Source organism: Hyla sarda, chromosome 1 (assembly GCF_029499605.1).
Source record: "Hyla sarda isolate aHylSar1 chromosome 1, aHylSar1.hap1, whole genome shotgun sequence".
NCBI classification, from domain to species: Eukaryota; Metazoa; Chordata; class Amphibia; order Anura; family Hylidae; genus Hyla; species Hyla sarda.
This window is the reverse complement of record NC_079189.1, coordinates 367,640,711-367,660,589: the sequence shown is the minus strand read 5'-3', so window position 1 is coordinate 367,660,589 and position 19,879 is coordinate 367,640,711. Positions and strand designations below refer to the sequence as shown.

The window sequence follows — 19,879 nt, the reverse complement described above, 5'->3', positions numbered from 1 at the left end:
CTCCTTCCTTGTTATATTTATTTTGTTGTCATACAGTATTTGTTCAAAGTAAACACTTCGGGCCCCCAGGACACTCATTCATGAGCATCGGGGGGCGCTGAGAGGCAGGGCTGGAACAGGTGATAGCTTGCCTCGTGGAGGACTGCCAGCTCGATGCTCAACTTGCCCTCCAATGGGTCCTGAAAATAGAATTTTAAAAATGAAAAAATTGGGAACTCAAAAAATAATTTAATTTTTTTTTAAAAATGTATTAAAATTGAATAAAATGAAATAAAAATGAAATAAAAATATATATTTAAATTCTTCAATTGTGATGCCATATAGTCTCCTGATCCTGCTGCCACATACAGACGCTCTGCAGCAGTGATTCCAATAGCAACGCCTGTAACAGTATTATTTCACTAACCAAGCACACACTAACCCAGCACACTCTCTATGCGTGTTGCAGCAAGGCAAAGTGTTCGACACCCCTATTGAGGTTCTCTGTAGCCCGGAAATAGCTGTTTTTAATAGCAATTCACCATGAATAAATTTGGTTAGAACCAATTATTTTCGGAAAATTCGGCGAATTGTCCGAATTGAATTTTTCAAAAATTCGCTCATCTCTAAATGCAAGCAAAACTCTGTATTTTAACATATTCTTTTTATTTTGCATTCTTAATATAATGCATGACTTACTAGTCCCACATTTGATTCCCAGCATGGACCTCTGGGCATATCGGCAGGATCAATAGTACTCCCATTACTTAAGGTTCCATTAGATATCAGCCACGAAGTTTGGTTCCTTATTACAGCTTCCTCAGCCAACTGGAATAAAGTATCAGCAAAAATGGAAAAAAAGACATTGACACATACACTCAAGACAAAAACGAAACATCCTAGTGATAATGCAACATCCCAAAACTTTGAATTTAGGAGGTCCAGTTGGGTTATCTGGGCAGCCTGGTAGTATTTCCTAACATTAGGTACACCAAGTCTGAGTTTTTATAAGGCCTTTCAGAGGTATCACTATGCACTAAGATTTGGTGCCAGTGCACTGTGCACTTGGGAGAGGGGGCAGCCAATGTCAGGAAACCCCAACCACCTGACTTCACACCGCTACACATAAAAATAGAGGACATACATCATTACACTGTATTCTACACCTTCTCCATTTCTGTTCTTCAGCACTCCAGAGCTTCCTGCTGCCCTTGGAACTAAGAGGAGGAGGAGGGGAGGACTGATCACCCAGAAGCCTGCAGAGGTAAAATAGCAGGTCATGACATGGAGGCTGTGCCTGCATACTGGTTGTGCCATGAGTCCATTGCCCCTTTCCTCTCAGCTACATTCCTATATCTCCTCCTGACTCCTCCACAGATGTTTGGGGATGGAGGGACAATAATAGATCTGCCAAAACAGAGGAGTGCCTGTGTGACACATCTATCAGAGGTTTTTGTAAAGTGTGTGTTTAAGCGCATGTGTGTGTGTGTGTGTGTGTGTGTGTGTGTGTGTGTTTGTGCCAATTTTGGTGTCATAAACTCAGCACATTTTTGCAGATTTTTCCCTTTGGCTTCAATGGAGAAGTGAAGTCAAAATACACAAGTCCACAGTGTTGTGGATTATGCTGCTGTTTCAAAGCAAAATCTGTAAAATTATTGGGGGACATTTATCAATGTTCGCTTATGTATTCCTTTTTTTAGTTATTTTTTTCTTACAATTTTTTTTGCTTATGTGCGACTTATTTATCAACTGCTTTCAGCCTGTTGATAAATATTTTTCATGTAAGCACTTTTTCTTTTTTTGCTTTGGTAGTAGCTTTCTCTGCTCCATGTCTGAGCTGGAGTAAATTTAGTAGGATTTTTCATGTAATGCGACTTTTTTGCGACTTTAGCACTTTGACCACTGCAAGTAAAAAATCACTTTTTGCTTTGGAAAGCAAGATTTTAATTTTTTGCTTAGGACACTGAACAATCAAAAAGTCGCAGAAAAAAGAGAGTAGTTGCAAGTGCGACTTTTTTGCGACAATTTTAAGCAAAAAAAACCTACTAAATGCTTTGATAAATGTCCCCCATAAACTTTTTATATTCCAAACAGAACTAATGTATGTAGTGTGAGTCTCTTTCTAGCCTATATATGCTTATCTATTATCATTTAAGCATATCTATTCTCAGACCCTACTCACATCATGTTTCAGGGAGCCTAAATTTGCCTATCTATCATCACTATAACACTTTTATACTTAGGCCCTATTCCACCACCAGTATACACATGCATACTTTTAAAAAGATATGCCACAGTGTACACTTTAATGCCTTGTTAAAGTTATTGAAATGGTTGTGGTCAGACTAGAGCTAAAGAGAATTTTAGTGGCCATGGCAGTTGGAGTAATGAAACTGAAGAGAAAATCTGGTTGATTCTAGAATAATGCAACCGGGGCACATAAAAGTGTGCATAATCTTTAGTTGAGGGTTTTACCCCATGCCAGGTGTTGATTAGGTTGTAGTGGGCAAGATGGTATCCATAGGCCCTAGAGAAGGAGTATTGGGGTAATTATTGAGCTGTAGGTAAGGATGTGGAGTGCCTATCCAGGTTTGGTTTCAGAAAACAGTTAGGCCACCGAATATCCAAACGGAATCCGTAAATAATATTTAGCTCAGAAATTCTGTTGCAGCAGAGTCTCACTGTTTCCAATGGGATTCTACTGCACCGTGCACACTGTGGAAAGTTTCTGTTGCAAAAAATCCGGTTTCCATTGAAACAATTAAAATATAAAAAATTGAGCTCTCCTGGGCGCTGGTCTCCGGTAAAGCAGTAGGACACGTTTCCGGGTCCAAAATGTATTTTATTGCACTAAAAACAACATGTTTCTGGTCCGAAAAGGACCCTTCCTCAGGTAAGGTGCTTACAGGTAAAAGGCAGGTGAGACACTAAAATACCCTTCCAGTAGTCTGGTAAAGGTCAAGTTAATTTTGGTATTCACAAAATGTATCTTAAATACATAAAACCTTTAAAACATATTATATTATATTAAAACCAAGATAGGGTATACAGAAAAGGGTTAAAACTTATAACCCTTATGCTGTAATCACATTATATCTGTGTATATCACCTTAATATGAGTTTGAAGGACCTGTTGTATATGTGAAGAGTGTCCACGTTATATCCGTACTCTACGCTGTCTGCGTAAGTCCTCTTATGTCAGGACTGCAGGCAGCGCAGGAGATACAGAGAGAGTGTGTTAAAGAGAGATCTCAGGACGCGATCTTGCTATTACTAGAGCAGCTCAGGTGAATAAGGTCTAGGATCGCTACTTGCTGTGGTAAAGCTGACAGGGGGCGTGGCTGTGATGCCTGTGTGGTCCAGAGACGCCTGTCAGCGCTTGGCCAGCAGGGGGCGTGTCTGTGATGGACAATGCCTGTCAAAACACTGTCAAAGCCCAGAGGCGTGAGTGTTGCATGAGGAGCGCTATGTAGCTGTAGCGCAGCTAGCAGAGGGCGTGTGTGTATCCCATATTAGGAGATGCCTAATGGCAGCGTATGGCTATTAGTGAAATACCAATGTGGTTGTTGCTATTGGGAGGAGGGGTAGAGAAAGAACCCAGAGGGGGAGAGAGACATGCATAGGTAGAGAAAGCAGGATAGATTTAAGTTGGATGTATGGGAAAAGCATGATTATAAGGTATTACAGATTATATTGAATGTATGGAAGGAGCATGATTGTAAAATATTATAGATTATTGTGTGTATGAAAAGAACATGATCATAAGATATGACAGATTATGTTGGATGTATGGAAAAAGCATGATTATAAAGTGTTACAGATAATATTGGATGTATGGAAAGAGCATGATTATAAGATTTAACAGATTATATTGGATGTATGGAAAGGGTATGATTTTAAGGTATTACTAATTATATTGAATGTATGGAAGTAGCTGGTCATAAAGTATTACAGATTATAATGGATGTATGAAAAGAACATGATTATAAGGTATTACAAATTATATTGGATGTATGGAAAGGGCATGATTATAAATTGTTGCAGATTATATTGGATATATGGAAAGAGCATGATTATAAAATATTACAGATTATATTGGGTGTATGGAAAGAGAATAATTATAAAGTATTGCAGATTATATTGGATATTTGGAAGGGCATGGTTATAAAGTACTGCAGATTATATAGGATGCATGGAAGAACCATGATTATAAAGTTTTACAGGTTATATTGGATGTATGGAAAGAGCATGTTTATAAAATATTTCAGGTGGCCGATTAATGAAATGTGTCGCACTCAAGAATCATAAATGGCGTCTCTAGATTTCTTTAAGAGAGACTATGTAAATAAAGGATATATATATATAAATTTGTATACATATATATATATATATATATATATATATATATATATATATTGAGAGCAAAATTGATTGTACATACATAGAAACCAGTGTGATAGCGGGAGACTGTTGACCGTTGTAAGGGATAGCAACAGTGTTGAAGAACAGTGGTATGCATATCAACATAGCAGCAATGTGTATAAAACATTCTAACCACAGCAGCCATTAGCCATTTTAGGGGATAGCAACAATTTTGGTGTGGATGACAATGATAGCAACACGAGGACGGTGATGGCCAACTGGTGTTCCACTAAGTGGTCAAACTAGTATGGTCTCTGAGATTTCATTCAACCCAAAGAGTTGTAATGAATGGCATTTATAAATCCAGAACACCTCTAACTTTTTGAGGACCTCAAATCAATTTGATTTGTTTAGTGGAACAGTGTCTATAGGGATGACCGAAAATGGTTTTGTGATCCCCTGGTGGACCTGACTACAGTGTCTGGACAGGCTGTGTAAAAGGTAGCCCATTTTCATGTTAAAACGATGTTTGCATCTTAATTTTTGAGTGGTCCTACCTATGTACTGCAATCCGCAGTAACACTCGATAAGGTAGATAACGTGATCGGAGTCACAGGTGAAATGTTGCTTCATCTCAAATTTTTCATTCGTGACTTTGGATTGAAATAACTGACGCCCATGTTCAATTTCCTTTTGCCCCATTTGTCGCTTTTTGCCCCATTTGTAACTCCCTGGTTTTCTTGGATCCTTCCGTTTTTCCTGTTGTCTTCTTAGTTGGCTGGGTGCCAAAAAAAAATTCAGGGATGGTACTCTCCTGAATGTGACTTTGGGATGTACAGGAAGTATACCCTTTAAAAAATCATCACTCTCTAAAATGTGCCAGTGTCTCCTTAATGTCTCCTTAATGGCTCAAGAGGTGGAACTGTATGTAGTAATAAAATTAAGGCTAAAATCCTCTTTGGGTGGCTTGGGTGCCTTGGGCCGTGGTTGGAGACAGTCCTGCTGAGTCATGTTTTTGGCTTTCTCGTATGCATCACTAAGGAGCTGCTTCGGGTATTTTTTATGCTCACACCTTTTCTTTAAGATGCCTGCTTGTTTCCGAAATTCCTCGTCATTCGTGCAGTTCTTCCTCACCCTTTTGTACTGGGAATATGGCACATTTTCCAGCCACTTTTTATAATGACCACTGTGAATGTCAATGTAACTATTTGTGTCAAATTTTTTCAAAAAAAGTTGATGTAGTGAATTTTTCTTGATCATGACTAACAAGATCCAGGAATTCAATGCTTGCATGATCGGCCTGGAGGGTAAAAGATATCCCCCAGTCATTATTATTCAGATGTTCCAGTAACAGATTTGTGGTGGTCAGTGGTCCCTGCCAGATGAATATCAAATCATCGATGTATCGGCGGTAACAGATGATGTGTTTGCAAAGGATGGGATTATTCCAGATGTATTCTGTTTCAAATGCTCCCATGAACAAATTAGCATACTATGGGGCCACTTTGGCCCCCATTGCGGTCCCTTTCTTCTGTTGGTACGTGACGCCATCATAAGTGAAAAAATTATTCTCTAGGATGTATCTGAGACCCTGTAGAATGAAGCTCCGTTGAGGATCTAGTAGTTCATCATCAGTCTGTAAGAAGTATTGAACTGCATTGAGACCCAAGTGGTGATCAATATTGGTGTACAGGGAAGTGACATCACATGTAACCAAAATGTATGAGGGGTCCCAATTGAGGGTGGGCAGGAGAGTTATGAGTTGGGAGGAATCACGAAGGAAACTGGGTAAGAGGAGTACGTATTTTTGTAAGTACAAATCAATATAATAAGCAAAATTACTGGTGGGAGAGTTGGTGCATGCTATAATCGGTCTGCCGGGTGGTTGGGTTAGTGATTTGTGAATTTTTGGTAAATAGTAGAAATATGGGTGGTTGTAATGACTAGTAGTGAGGAACTGTAATTCTTGGATGTCATCTTGGTGGGCATGTTTAAATAGGATCTCAAGATCCCCAATCATTTCCTTTAAGGGATCCCCATGGGCTTTCTGATAGAATTCCTGATCAGCCAGTATCCTTTGGGCTTCTTCATGATACTGGGAGTAGCCTCCTCCCTTATCTGCCGGACGAACAACTAGTGCGGTATCTTTTTGTAGTTTCTTAAGAGCTTCAAATTCTTGTTTACTTAGGTTGAATTTCTTTTTAGGCTTTGTCACAGTGGTAAGACTTTTTAGTTCGCGAGAAATAATCTCATGAAAAGCTCCAATAAATAGTCCCTGAGAATTAACAGGGTAGAAAGTGGAGGGTGCCAGTGAAAGACTGTTAATTATTTCGGCAGAATCCACTTGGAAATGAATTACTGTTTATGAAGATGGCACCAATCCCAAAGGTCCTAGCACTGGCAGATTTCGCCTAGGCGCACAACATAGACACATAGAAGGTGTCGGCAGATAAGAACCATTCAGCCTATATAGTCTGCCCAATAGTTCTGAATTCAATGTATAGACAATGTCCATCTCTTATATGAAGAATAGCCTTATGCTTATCCCATGATGTTTAAAATCCTTTACTGTATTTGTAGCTACCACTTCTGAAGGAAGGCTATTCCATGCATCTACTCTCTTAGTAAAGTAATACTTCCTGATATTACTGAACAAACCTTTGCCCCTCCAATTTAAAACTATGTCCTGTTGTGGAAGTTTTTCTTCTTTTAAATATGCTCTCCTCCTTTACCGTGTTGATTCCCTTTCTGTATTTAAAAGTCCTATCCCCTCTGTCTCTTCTTTCTTCCAAGCTATACATGTTAAGGTCCTTTAACCTTTCCTGGTAAGTTTTATCCTGCAATCCATTTACTAGTTTAGTAGCTCTTCTCTGAACTCTCTCTAGAGTATCTATATCCTTCTAGAGATATGGCCTCCAGTACTGCGCACAATACTCCAATATTCTGTACAGCGGCATGAGCACTTCTCTCTTTCTACTGCTTATACCTCTCCCTATTCACCAAAGCATTCTGCTAGCATTTCTCGCTGCTCTATGACATTGTCTGCCTACCTTTAAGTGCTTTGAAATAATGACCGCTAAATCCCGTTCCTCAGATACTGAGGTCAGGACTGTATCACATAGTCTATACTCTGCCCAAGGGTTTTTATGTCCCAGGTGCAATATCTTGCACATATCCATATTAAACATCCACCTTTTCAGAAAAAAATCTGTCACAGAAAATTTAGTCTAGAAAAGGGGTGGTCCTCTCAAAGGGTGATTCAGAGCAAACCCTTTAAAGGAGTAGTGCAGGCAAAAATAACTTATCCCCTGTCCAAAGGATAGTAGATAAGTTATAGAGCACGTGGGTTCCAACCACTAGGACCCCCAGCAATCTCCTGAACAGGGCCCTGGCAGTCTGTCGGAAGCGGCCATTCCGACCCCCGCAGAAAGCCGCAGTTGACACGCCCCCTTCATGTATGTCTATGGGATACATGGAGGGGGCATGTTGGCTGCTGCTCCATGCGGGGGTCAGCACGTCCCCTTCCAGCAGACTGCTGGGGCCCCATTCAGGAAATCGCGGGGGTTCCAGCGGTCAGACCCCCCAAGATCTATAAGTTATCCCCTGTCCTCATAGCCTGTCCTTATAGCCTGACCTCATATCTCTTCCTCATATCCCGACCTCATAACTCGTCCTAATATCCTGAGTCCTGGGGGGGTTGTGAAAAATGTATTCATATATTCGTACAAATCCAATAAACTAAACATGCAATAAGAAATTACTAAAATCTAAATGATGCAGAAGACTAAAATGATGAAAACTGCCTTAAAACAAATACATTGAAATATTTTTGCTACACTTCTGCTGATATAAAAATGCATTTGGATTTAATTGATTAGTTTTTGAATGTGTGGCGTTATTGTCATGTGTTTCGAATGCCATATCGGACTGCAGAATATTGAATTGTTTAGAATAATACATGCAGTCGGAAACCAAAAACAACATAAGGAGAAACGTGCTTAAAGAAAAGAAACTAATCTTAAAGGGGTACTCCGGTGAAAACCTTTTTCTTTTAAATCAACTGGTGCCAGAAAGTTAAACAGATTTGTAAATTACTTCTATTAAAAAATCTTAATCCTTCCTGTACTTATTAGCTACTGAATACTACAGAGGAAATTATTTTCTTTTTGGAATTCTCTCTGATGACATCACGACCATAGTGCTCTTTGCTGACGTCATTATAATAATAATAATAACTCTTTATTTATTGTTGTCCTTAGTGGGATTTGAACCCAAAACCACTGAGCCACCATGCTGCCCTTAGCATACATCTGCTCTGCACGGTTGCTAAAATGGACAGAGATGTCAGCAGAGAGCACTGTGCTCGTGATGTCATCAGTGTTCCAAAAAGAAAGGAATTTCCTCTGTAGCATTCAGCAGCTAATAAGTACTGGAAGGATTAAGATTTTTTAATAGAAGTAATTTACAAGTATGTTTAACTTTCTGGCACCAGTTGATTTAAAAGAAAAAAGGTTTTCACCGGAGTACCCCTTTAATAAAATATTCCATAGTGTGAATAATAAAAAGTTCAGAAAATGAATGAGATAGAAAAACAAAAACAACAAAATGAAAATATGCGCTTAATGTCACTAAACTAAAGGAACAGAACCAACATTTTCTACTATTTGTATATAAAAAGTTTAATATAACGTAGATAATAACATACCTTGCTATTGACATCATCAATCAAAGCCAACAAAAATGTATACAGATTCCCCAGGAAGAGTGCAAATATCCGTCCAAGTTGCCACTTCAAAGCTACTCTAGGGTGATAGTTTTCCATAGCAGCAATTGTTTCAAATAGTGGAGGGCAAAACATCGAGAGCAGGTTCATTACAATTTCTATCTGCAAGCACAATACTTATATATATCTTAACATATAAAAAAAAAGCTGAAGAATACAATCTTCTAAAATAAAGAGATATTATTGGATGTCATTTTGCCTAAAATCATACATATTAGCATTTGTTGTAACTGATACTTAGAATACAAACTTTTATGCGAGTGATTAGCGTGTAAGATAAAGTGTGGCTAAGGGATGTAATAAAGATTTTCAACCCCTTAAAGGTACAGTCACAGGTTAGCATTAGAGATGAGCAAATCGAAGCAGATGAACCCGAATACATTACGAATTTCAGGATTTATTCGATTTGAAACTAATGCGAATATAGCCGCGATTCTATCGCGCGAATCGCATCATTAAACTCCATTTTACAGCGTTCCAGGCTCCAGGACACCTGAAATGGTGGATCCACATGTCAGTACAGGGGGCAGGGGATGCTGGGAAGGCGGAAAGGCAAGGTGGGAAGTAGGCAGGATGACCCTGAATCACATGCAGGATGCAGCCTATCAGCATTTATTGACCTCTGTGATGTCACAGCCCTATATAATCGGCAGCCATTTTGCGGCTGCTCATTTCATGCCATATACACTGCAGAGAGAGAGAGGACGGCTGCATGACTCTGTGTGTTACACAGACACACTGAATTGATCATACTGCAGCGTTCCACTTCCAACTGCTAGTTACATCAGCGTTGTGGACAGAGAGAAGTGCAGTGCTTTGCTTTTTCTCACTGGGAAGGATTTTTACACCAGCCATTAACCTCCCAGTCACTTTATTCAGCATTTTATCAGAGAGGGGCAGATAGCTTTTCGTTGCCTCATACATATCAAGAAGCTGCAGGAATGATTTTTTTCAGCACAATTCTGTGTATTTTTTCCACAAGAAATCATCTGCTGCTTATACTAGTCTCTAGACAGTATAATAAGCAGCAGTTCACACCATTCTTAATACTCTGTGACAGAGTGCAATTTAGTTTTTTGTTTTTTTCTGTGGTGCTGCACTGTTGTGTCCTGCTGCTGTGCAAAAATACGATTTTTCAGAGGACTGTAGTGCATTTTTCTGCCCTCATACGTGCCTACCACATACCTACATCTAAGTAGTGCACATTTTTGTACCTGTTAATCTGTAACAAGCCTACATACAGTAAAAGGCCAGGGAAAAGTAATCACTGGCTGTTGTTTTATGAAAATAAGTTTTCCAAGTGTACTGTAGCGCATTTTTTGCCCTCATACGTGCATACCACATACCTACATCTAAGTAGTGTACCATTTTGTACCTGTTAATCTGTCAAGGGCCTACATACTGTCAAAGTCCAAGCAATAGTACTCACTGGCTGGTGTTTTACAAAAATACAGAGTTTTTAGGTGTATTGTAGCGCATTTTTCTGCCCTCATCAGTGCATACCGCATACCTACATCTAAGTAGTGTACTATTTTGTACTTGTTAATCTGTCAAGGGCCTAGATACTATGAAAGGACAGCCAATAATACATTCCTGCTGCTGTTCTAGACAAATACGGTTTTAAGTGTAGTGAAGTGTATTGTACTCCCCTCATATACGCAATAAGTATGTCAGGAAGAGTATTGCCAGGACGTGCACAGAGGAGTTTCAGAGGCCTAAATTCATCATGCGCAGGCAGAGGTCACAGCAGAGTAGGGGTTTGTGCCAGCTGGACTTGCAGCGAGAGGTCTGAGCTCTCGGTGTCAGCTAGTAGTCGTGTCGCGACCAGCAACCCAGCAGCCGTGATTGATCGGTTCACTTGGTCATCCACTTCATCTCAAGTGACATCCCACACCCACAGTCAACAGTCGGGAGGTTACTCACACTCAACCCTCAGTTGGCATGGCCCTCATGCCGCTGCTGCCACCTCCAGGCTCTGTCATTGTGCTGCTCTATGGTCTCCTCATGCTATTGCTACCACCTCTAGGCTCTGTCATTGTGCCGCAATATGGTCTCCTCATGCTGATGCTGCCACCTCCAGGCTCTCTCATTCTGCTGCTCTATGGTCTCCTCATGCTAATACTAGTGTTGCTCACGAATATTCGCAATTCGAATATTATTCGCGAATATCGCAAATTCGCGAATTCGCGAATTTCGCGAATATAGCGCTATATATTCGTAATTACGAATATTCGTTTTTTTTTTTTTTTTTTTTTTTTTTTTTTTCCACAGTACACATCACAGTGATCATCCCTCTCTGCTTCCAGCTTGTGTGGTGTAAAGAACGCTGTATTACTACTGTGTGAGACTGGCGTGCGAAAATTCGCATATGTGAAAATTAGCATATGCGAATTTTCGCATATGCGAATTTTCGCGTATGTTAATTTTGTGTATGCTAATATTCACATATGTTGATTTTCGCATACGCGAAGTTTCGCATATGCGAAAATAAAACGAGAATATAACGAATATGCGAATATTCGCGAATATATGACGAATATTCGTCCATATATTCGCGAATATTCGCGAATTCGAATATGGCCTATGCCGCTCAACACTAGCTAATACTACCACCTCCACGTTCTGTCATTGTGCAACCATATGGTCTCCTCATGCTGATGCTACCACCTCCAGGCACTGTCATTGTGCCGCCATATGGTCTCCTCATGCTGATGCTGCCCCTTCCAGGCTCTCTAATTGTGCTGCTGTACGGTCTTCTCATGCTGATGCTGCCACCTCCAGGCTCTCTAATTGTGCTGCTCTATGGTCTCCTTATGCTGATGCTGCACCTCCAGGCTCTATAATTGTGCTGCTCTGTGGTCTCCTCATGCTGATGCTACCACCTCCAGGCTCTCTCATTGTGCTGCCATGGATACTCATTGTGCTGCCATGGATACTGCAAAACCTAATTAAGATGTTTCAGAAATTCCTTGCATTAGGGTCACTTCCAGGACTCCTGATGCCACCTCCAGGCTGTGCCATTCAGACATTATATGGGCTCCTTATGCTTTCTCCACCTCCAGGCTGTGTCATTCAGCCAATATATTGTTTTCTGATGCTACTGGAACTGTCTTGGATGTTACCTACAATTTTTTATGGTAGCACTAGCGTACATACATGCTTAATTGAGATTTCAACATTGATCTTTCAATCTTAGGGGTTATGAAACCCTCTTGTGCACTCCTGCTTCTGACTTCTCCTGTCTGTGTCATTCAGCAACTACATGGTTTAGTGATGCTGCTGGGCCTAGGACATCACCTATATGTTTATGGTAGCACTAGGTACCATACATCTTCAATGGAAATTTCAAAATTCATATTTTATTCTGAGAGATTGTGAGGCCCTTTTGTCTCCTCCTATGCCGCCACCTCCGGGCTGTGCCATTCAGACACTATATGGTCTCCATATATTGACTGTGTATTGTAGGAAACAAGTGGCTATCCTTGAGTTACTCTCCCAGCATTATTGCCATGTTGATACCAGACCAGTAATAAAAGGAATATTGCCAAGGACTAGCAGAAACAGGGAACTGTGGATACTGACCACCGGCTGTTGGATTTGACTGACTATGCCAGGTGGTAGATTTACCATTTTGAAGTTCCTCAGTTCCAGTAGGGTTTAAGTCGTTCATTCTTTGTTGTGGTTCTTCAGTTGCAGAATTAAGTTGTATCATGTTTTCCTGTTCCTCCAATGTCACTGGAACACACAATACTTATATTCTGATCTAATGAAGGATCCTTTTCTTCAGAGAACATATCTATCATTTTATTATTTTAAATGTCAGGTGGTATTCTGACAATTTTTGTGAAGCCCTGGGGTCTCCTCATGCTTCAGCCAACTCCAGGCTGTGCCATTCAGACACTATATGGTCTCCTCCTACTGATGCCACCTCCAGGCTCTGTCTTTGTGCTGACATGTGACATAGGACTCCTTGTTAGATCAGGTCCTTTGTACCCACACGCCGGGGCCCAGGCCACTAAGACTTTTAGTTTAAAGTTTAAAGTTCCATTTCAAAATCCTCAATTTCAATTTCAAAATCTTAGATTTCTATTTAGAATTCTTGTATATATATTTAATGGCCTCCTCATGCTTCAGCCACCTTCAGGCTGCACCATTCAGACACTACATGGGCTCATTTATGGACATTTATCAAGGGGTTTAGTCAGGTTTTCTTTACTATAATTGTTGCAAAATTGTCGCAACTGCGACTACACGCTTTTTCGTGCGACATTTTGACTGGAAAGCGAGAAAAGCAAAGTTTTCCTAAAATTTACTATGTAGTAATAATTTTAAAATGGACTACGGGTATAGTCAGGTATTTATTAACTGCGACAGTCGCAACTGCGCAAAAAAAAGTCGCAACAGCGTTAAAAATTTACTAAATTTACTCCAGCTCAAACATGGAGCAGAAAAAGCTACTACCAAAGTAAAAAAGGAAAAATTGCTTACGTGAAAGAAAATTATCAACAGCCTGAAAGCAGTTGATAAATACGTCGCACATAAGCAAAAAAAAAGTAAGGAAAAAATTACTAAAAAAAGGAATACATAAGCAAACATTGATAAATGTCCCTCATTGTGCTTTCCCCACCTCCAGGCTGTGTAATTCAGCCAATATATCGTTTTCTGATGCTACTGGGACTGGGATATAAACTCCATATATGTTCTGGTAGCACTTGCTAACATAAATGCTTAATTGAGATTTCAAGATTGATGTTTCAATGTAAGGGGTTATGAAACCCTCGGGTGTATTGCTGATGCCTGCTTCTGTGTCTTTCAGGAATTACTTGGCTTACTGATGCTTCTAAATTTTGGAATGTTTAGCACAAGCTAAATACATGCTTATCAGAAATTTCAACATTGATCTTTCAATGTAAAGGGGTTATGAAACCCTTGGGTGTACTGCTGATGCCTGCTCCTGACTGCTTCTGTGTCTTTCAGGAACTACTTGGCTTACTGATGCTTCTGGGCTTGGGCCTTAAATTTTTGGATGTTTAGCACGAGCTAAATACATGCATAATAGAAATTTCAACTTTGATCTTTCAATGTAAGGGGTTATGTACTTCTGATGCCTGCTCCTGACTGTGTGTTTCAGGAACTACTTGGCTTATTGATGCTTCTGGGCTTGGGCCTTAAATTTTTGGATGTTTAGCACGAGCTAAATATAGGCTTAATAGAAATTTCAACATTGATCTTTCAATGTAAGGGGTTATGAAGCCCTCAGGTGTACTGCTGATGCCTGCTCCTGACTGCTCCTGTGTCTTTCAAGAATTACTTAGCTTACTGATGCTTCATGGCATGGGTCTTACATTTTTGGATGGTAGCACTAGCTAACATGCATCTTCAATAGAGATTTCAACATTCATCTTTTAATTTTAGGGGTTGTGAACCCCTCTTGTGTACTCATGCTGCTACCTGCTCCTGTATGTGTCATATAGCAACTACATGGTTTAGTGATGCTGCTGAGCCTAGGACATTACCTACATATGTTTATGGTAGCACTAGGTACCATACATCTTCAATTGCAATTTCAAAATTCATCTTTTATAATTAGAGATTGTGAGGCCCTATTGTCTCCTCATCTGTCGCCAACTCCAGGCTGTGCCATTCAGACACTATATGGTCTACTCATGCTTCAGTCTCATCCAAGCTGTGTCATCCAGCCACAATATGGTCTCCTCATGCTGCCACCACCTCCACGCTGTGTCATTCAGCCACTATATGGTCTCCTCATGCTTCAGCCTCATCCAAGCTGTGTCATTCAGCCACTATATGGTCTTCTCATGCTGCCAACACCTCCACGCTGTGTCATTCAGCCACTTTATGGTCTCCTCATGCTGCCAAAACCTCCATGTCATGTCATTCAGCCACTATATGGTCTCCTCTTGCTTCAGCCTCATCCAAGCTTTGTCATTCAGCCACTATGTGGTCTCCTCATGCTGCCAACACCTCCATGTCATGTCTTTCAGCCACTATATGGTCTACTCATGCTTCAGCCTCATCCAAGCTTTGTCATTCACCCACTATGTGGTCTCCTCATGCTGCCAACACCTCCACATTGTTTCATTCAGCCACTATATGGTCTACTCATGCTGCCAACACCTCCACGCTATGTCATTCAGCCACTATATGGTCTCCTCATGCTGCCAACACCTCCACGCTGTGTCATTCAGCCACTATATGGTCTCCTCATATTGATGCCCCCTCCAGACTTTGTCATTGTGCCGCTCTGCGGCAGTGATTCCAAAAGAGATGCCGGTAATTTGCATGTTATTCTGAATAACAGTATTATTTCACTACCCCTGCACACTCCATATGCATGTTAGAACACAGAAAAGTGTTCAATACCCCTATTGAGGCTCTCTGTAGGCCAGAAATAGCCGCTTTTAATATAGATTTGCAGCAAATAAATCCGGATCGAATCAAATTTTTTCGGCTAAACGGCCGAATCGAATTTCTCAAAAGTTCGCTCATCTCTAGTTATCATGCACACAAAATGTAAGACGATTTGAAAAAAACTCACCTACAAGCTGCAGAAGATTTTTTCTGACTGACAGTGTCTTTAAAGGTCTACTCCACCCCTTGACATCTTACAGGGACCCCTAGAAGACCGGCTGTGCTAGGCTTTGGGCAGCCGTGGTCGTCATGCCCCCACCTCTATTAATGTGTTTGGGAGGGGGTGTGACAGCTGTGGTCGCTCGTAATCTGACACAGCTCCTTTGGATAGGGAATAAGATGTCAAAGTCTGCAATAAATTCACAGTATTGTGGATTTTGCTGTGAACATGCTCCAGTAAAACGGACGTCACGCCCCCTCCAGTAGACTTGCATTGAGGGGGCGGGGCGTGATTTCATGAGGTAGTGGAGCCATGGCGTCACGATACTCCAGCCCCTGAATCATGAGTCATCACGCACGGAGCAAACTTAGCTCCATGCAGTGATGACTCGGGGGGGGGGGGGGGGAGGTCTGCAGGAAAGATTGCAGGGGTCTTCAGCAGCGGGACCCTCGTGATCAGACATTTTATCCCCTATCCTTTGAATAGAGGATAAGATGTCTAGGGTACCCCTTAAATTTGCATGCAAAGGTGCTTCCCCAGCACGCCCCATCTATGCAAAGCCAAGCCTCCTTCCAGCCTCAATCAGGCGTCCTTCACACCCCTTTGGCACAAAGGGCACAGACCTGTAGTCACAGGCTTTTTAGCAAACATCGCAATTTCTGCACATAAACGTGCAAATTTAGAGGGTCTGTGCTTCGTGCGTGGCTTCATAAATGTTCCCCATTGATTTTCTTTGAATTGGCATATTCCACCCAGACCAACAGTTAGAAAATCTGCAACAAATCTGCATGATTTGCTGCAGATTTTCTGCTGTGGATTTCAGTGTTGAAAACCTGTTGGTTTTATGCTAAGGAAATGTATATCAATTCCATTACATGATGCTGTACCCTATAAATCACATTCTTGATATAATCACCTGCACATGGGGTCTCAATCGCTTCTTTGTCAGCCAGCACAGTGTAACCACTGCAGACAATTTCTGGCTAGAGTGTTGACATCACTATGGATTACCCTGGTAAGAGGCAACATTTTCAGCTGCTTGAATGTTATTTTAAAGGGGTTATCCAGGAATAGAAAAACACAGCTACTTTGTTTCAAAAACAGTTCCATGTCTGTTTCCAGGTTGGGTGTGGTTTTACAACTTGGCTCCCTTCACTTCAATGGAAGTGAGCTGTACAACCACATCAAACCTGGAGATGGATGGGAGTTGTTTTTGAAAGAAAGTAACTGTGTTTTTCTATTCCTTTAAAGCACCAGAAAACCCTTCTACGTCTTCATGTTCTGTCCTATGACACAACTCATTTATAGGTCCCAAAATACAGATTAGAATTTACCTGAAAGAAGCCATGAAATAAACAATACCTCATTATTCTGATACCAGCTTGGTTTATCCAACTTTTTGAACTGCTGTCCTCGTTGTACAACAAAATAAATGAGATATCCACTTCCTCCAAGACATGCGACGATCATTACATTTGCTAAAACAATGAGAAACCTCCGTAGATGAATGTTTTCTTCTTTTGTGTTCTCCTGTTCATCTACAATAGATTCCTGAAGGCAACATAAACCTACTGTCATTTATTTGTATGTGCAGCTTGAAGGCAGCACATGCACTTTTTATTAGAATTATGGCAATTACACTCAGTCTATGTCCAAACATCATAGTTTCGACACATGGGGAGAGGAGATTTATTAAAGCCTATGCAGAGAGAAACTGGAGCAGTTGTCCATAGCAACTAATCACATGGCTTCTTTTATTTAAAAAAAAAAGGCCACTGAAAAATAAAATAAGCAATCTGATTGGTTGCCATGATCAATGCCCCTTCACTTTTTCTCTGCTCACATCTCCCCCAATTTTTTTGAACATTCTGACAAAACAACAATAGAAGTGTAAAAACTGCAACATGTAAACACAGTTTAAATATTTAACTCCTTGGGGACAAAGCCCATTTTAACATTAAGGATCAGGCCATTTTTTTTTGCACATCTGACCACTGACACTTTATGCATGAATAACTCTGGGATGCTTTTACTTATTAATTTGATTCCAAGATAGTTTTTCGTGACATATTGTATTTTATATCAGTGGTAAATTTTCGTTGATACTTGCATCATTTCTTGGTGAAAAATGCAAAAATTTCATGAAAATTTGGAAAAAAAATTGGCATTTTTCTAATTTTGAAACTCTCTGCTTGTAAGGAAAATGGACATCTCAAATACATTATATATTGATTCACATATAAATGTCTACTTTATGTTTGCATCATAAAGTTGACATGTTTTTACTTTTTGAAGACATCAGAGGGCTTCAAAGTATAGCAGCAATTTTCCGAATTTTCTTGAAAAATTCAAAATCTGATTTTTTCAGGGACCAGTTCAGTTTGAAGTGGATTTGAGGGGCCTTTCTATGAGAAATACCACATAAATGACCTCATTTTAGAAACTGCACCCCTCAAAGTTTTCAAAATGACTTTCAGAACTTTTGTTTACTCTTTAGGTGTTTCACAGGAATAGCAGCAAAGTGGAGGAAAAAAATCCAAATCTCCATTTTTAACACTAACATGTTCTTGTGGAGCCATTTCTTTTATTTTTACAAGGGGAAAGAGGAGAAAAAGTTCCCCAAAATTTGTAACCCAATTTCTCTTGAGTATGGAAATACCTCATATCTGGATGAAAAGTGCTCTGCAGGCGCACAACATGGCTCAGGAGGGAAGGAGCAAATTTGGGATTTTGAAGAGAGAATTTTTCTGTAATGGTTTTTGGCAGGCATGCCACATTTAGGAAGCAGCCATGTTACCAAAATAGCATTTTAACCCTACATGGCACACAATTTGGGAAACTACACCCATCAAGAAATGTAACAAGGGGAATAATGAGCATTTACACTGCACAGGTGTTTGGCGACTTTTTGTTAAATTTTTACATGAAATAGAAATATTTGCTTTTTAATAATAAAATGCTGGTGTTACCTCAAATTTTTCATTTTCACAAAGGTTAATCAGAGAAAAATCCCCAAAATTTGTAGCTCAATTTGTAGGAAATCTAACAGAAGGAGTGCTAGTAGCTATTGGAGAGAGAATTTGGCAGTAATGGAAGTTGGGGGCCATGTGGGTTTACAAAGCCCCCATGTAGCCAGAAGAGTGGACCCTCCCCACATGTGACACCATTGTGAAAACTACACCCCTTAAGGAATGTCATAAGCGTTACAGGGAGTACGTTTTTGGAATAGTGGGTTGTGAAAATAAAAAATCTGATTTTGAACACTAAAATGTTGGTGTTACCCCAAACATTTCATTTTCACAACGGTTAATCATTAAAAAGTCCCACCAAAATTTGTAGGCCAATTTTTTCCGATTAAGGGAATACCCCATATGTGGACAAAAAGTGGCCTGCTGGCGCACTACAGGTCTCAGAACCGAAGGAGCACTAGTGTGCTTTTTGAGAGAGAATTTGGCAGGACTTGAAGTTGGGGGCCATGTGGGTTTACAAAGCCCCCGTGTAGCCAGAACAACGGAAACCCCCCCACATGTGACACCATTTTGTAAACTACACCCCTAAAGGAATGTCGTAAGCATGTTTTTGGAACAGTGGGTTGTAAAAATGAAAAATTTGATTTTTAACCCTAAAATTGTGGTGTTACCCCAAAGTTTTCATTTTTACAAAGGTTAATCTTAGAAAGATCCCCACAAAATTTGTAGAACAATTTGTCCCAATTAAGGAAATGCCTCATATGTCGACAAAAAGTGGTCTGCTGACACACTACAGGTCTCAGAGCAGAAGGAGCGCTAGTGCTCTTTTGGAGAGAGAATTTGGCTGTAATAGTAGTTGGCGGCCATGTGAATTTACATGGCACCCATGGTCGCAGGACATTGGATCACCCCTAACTGTGCCATGCTTTTTGAAACTACACCCCTCAAGGAACGTAACAAGGGGTAAAGTGAGTATTTACTGCTCACAGGTTTTTCTTCAATAGTGGTTGGATAAAATGAAAAATCAGATTTTTAACAGGGATTATAAGGAAAAAAGCCCCCCAAAATTTATAGCCCAAGTTCGTCAGAGTAAGGAAATACCACATATGTAGATGTAAAGTGCTGTGCGGGTGCACAACATGGCTAAGGAGTGAAAGAGCACCAAGTACTTTTGAGGCCCAAGGTGGTGATTTG

At 40.3% G+C, this 19,879-nt stretch overlaps 1 protein-coding gene across 6 annotated transcripts in view; it reads right to left on the bottom strand.

Annotated features, from left to right (window-relative positions):
* Nucleotides 1-19,879, bottom strand: part of LOC130275301 (transmembrane channel-like protein 2-B) — a 147,903-nt gene that overhangs the window by 42,307 nt on the left and 85,717 nt on the right. For 5 of the 6 annotated variants that reach the window (XR_008844729.1, XM_056523120.1, XM_056523130.1 and 2 more), the window contains 3 exons: nt 17,079-17,267; nt 9,047-9,226; nt 679-807 (listed from right to left, as the gene is read on the bottom strand). Coding sequence is in view for 5 of the 6 variants with exons in the window: in XM_056523120.1 (XP_056379095.1) it covers nt 679-807; nt 9,047-9,226; nt 17,079-17,267 (498 nt within the window). In the remaining variant the exon portion in view is untranslated. The remainder of the gene's footprint in view (nt 1-678; nt 808-9,046; nt 9,227-17,078; nt 17,268-19,879) is intronic. The other variant, XM_056523144.1, reaches the window with a different exon arrangement.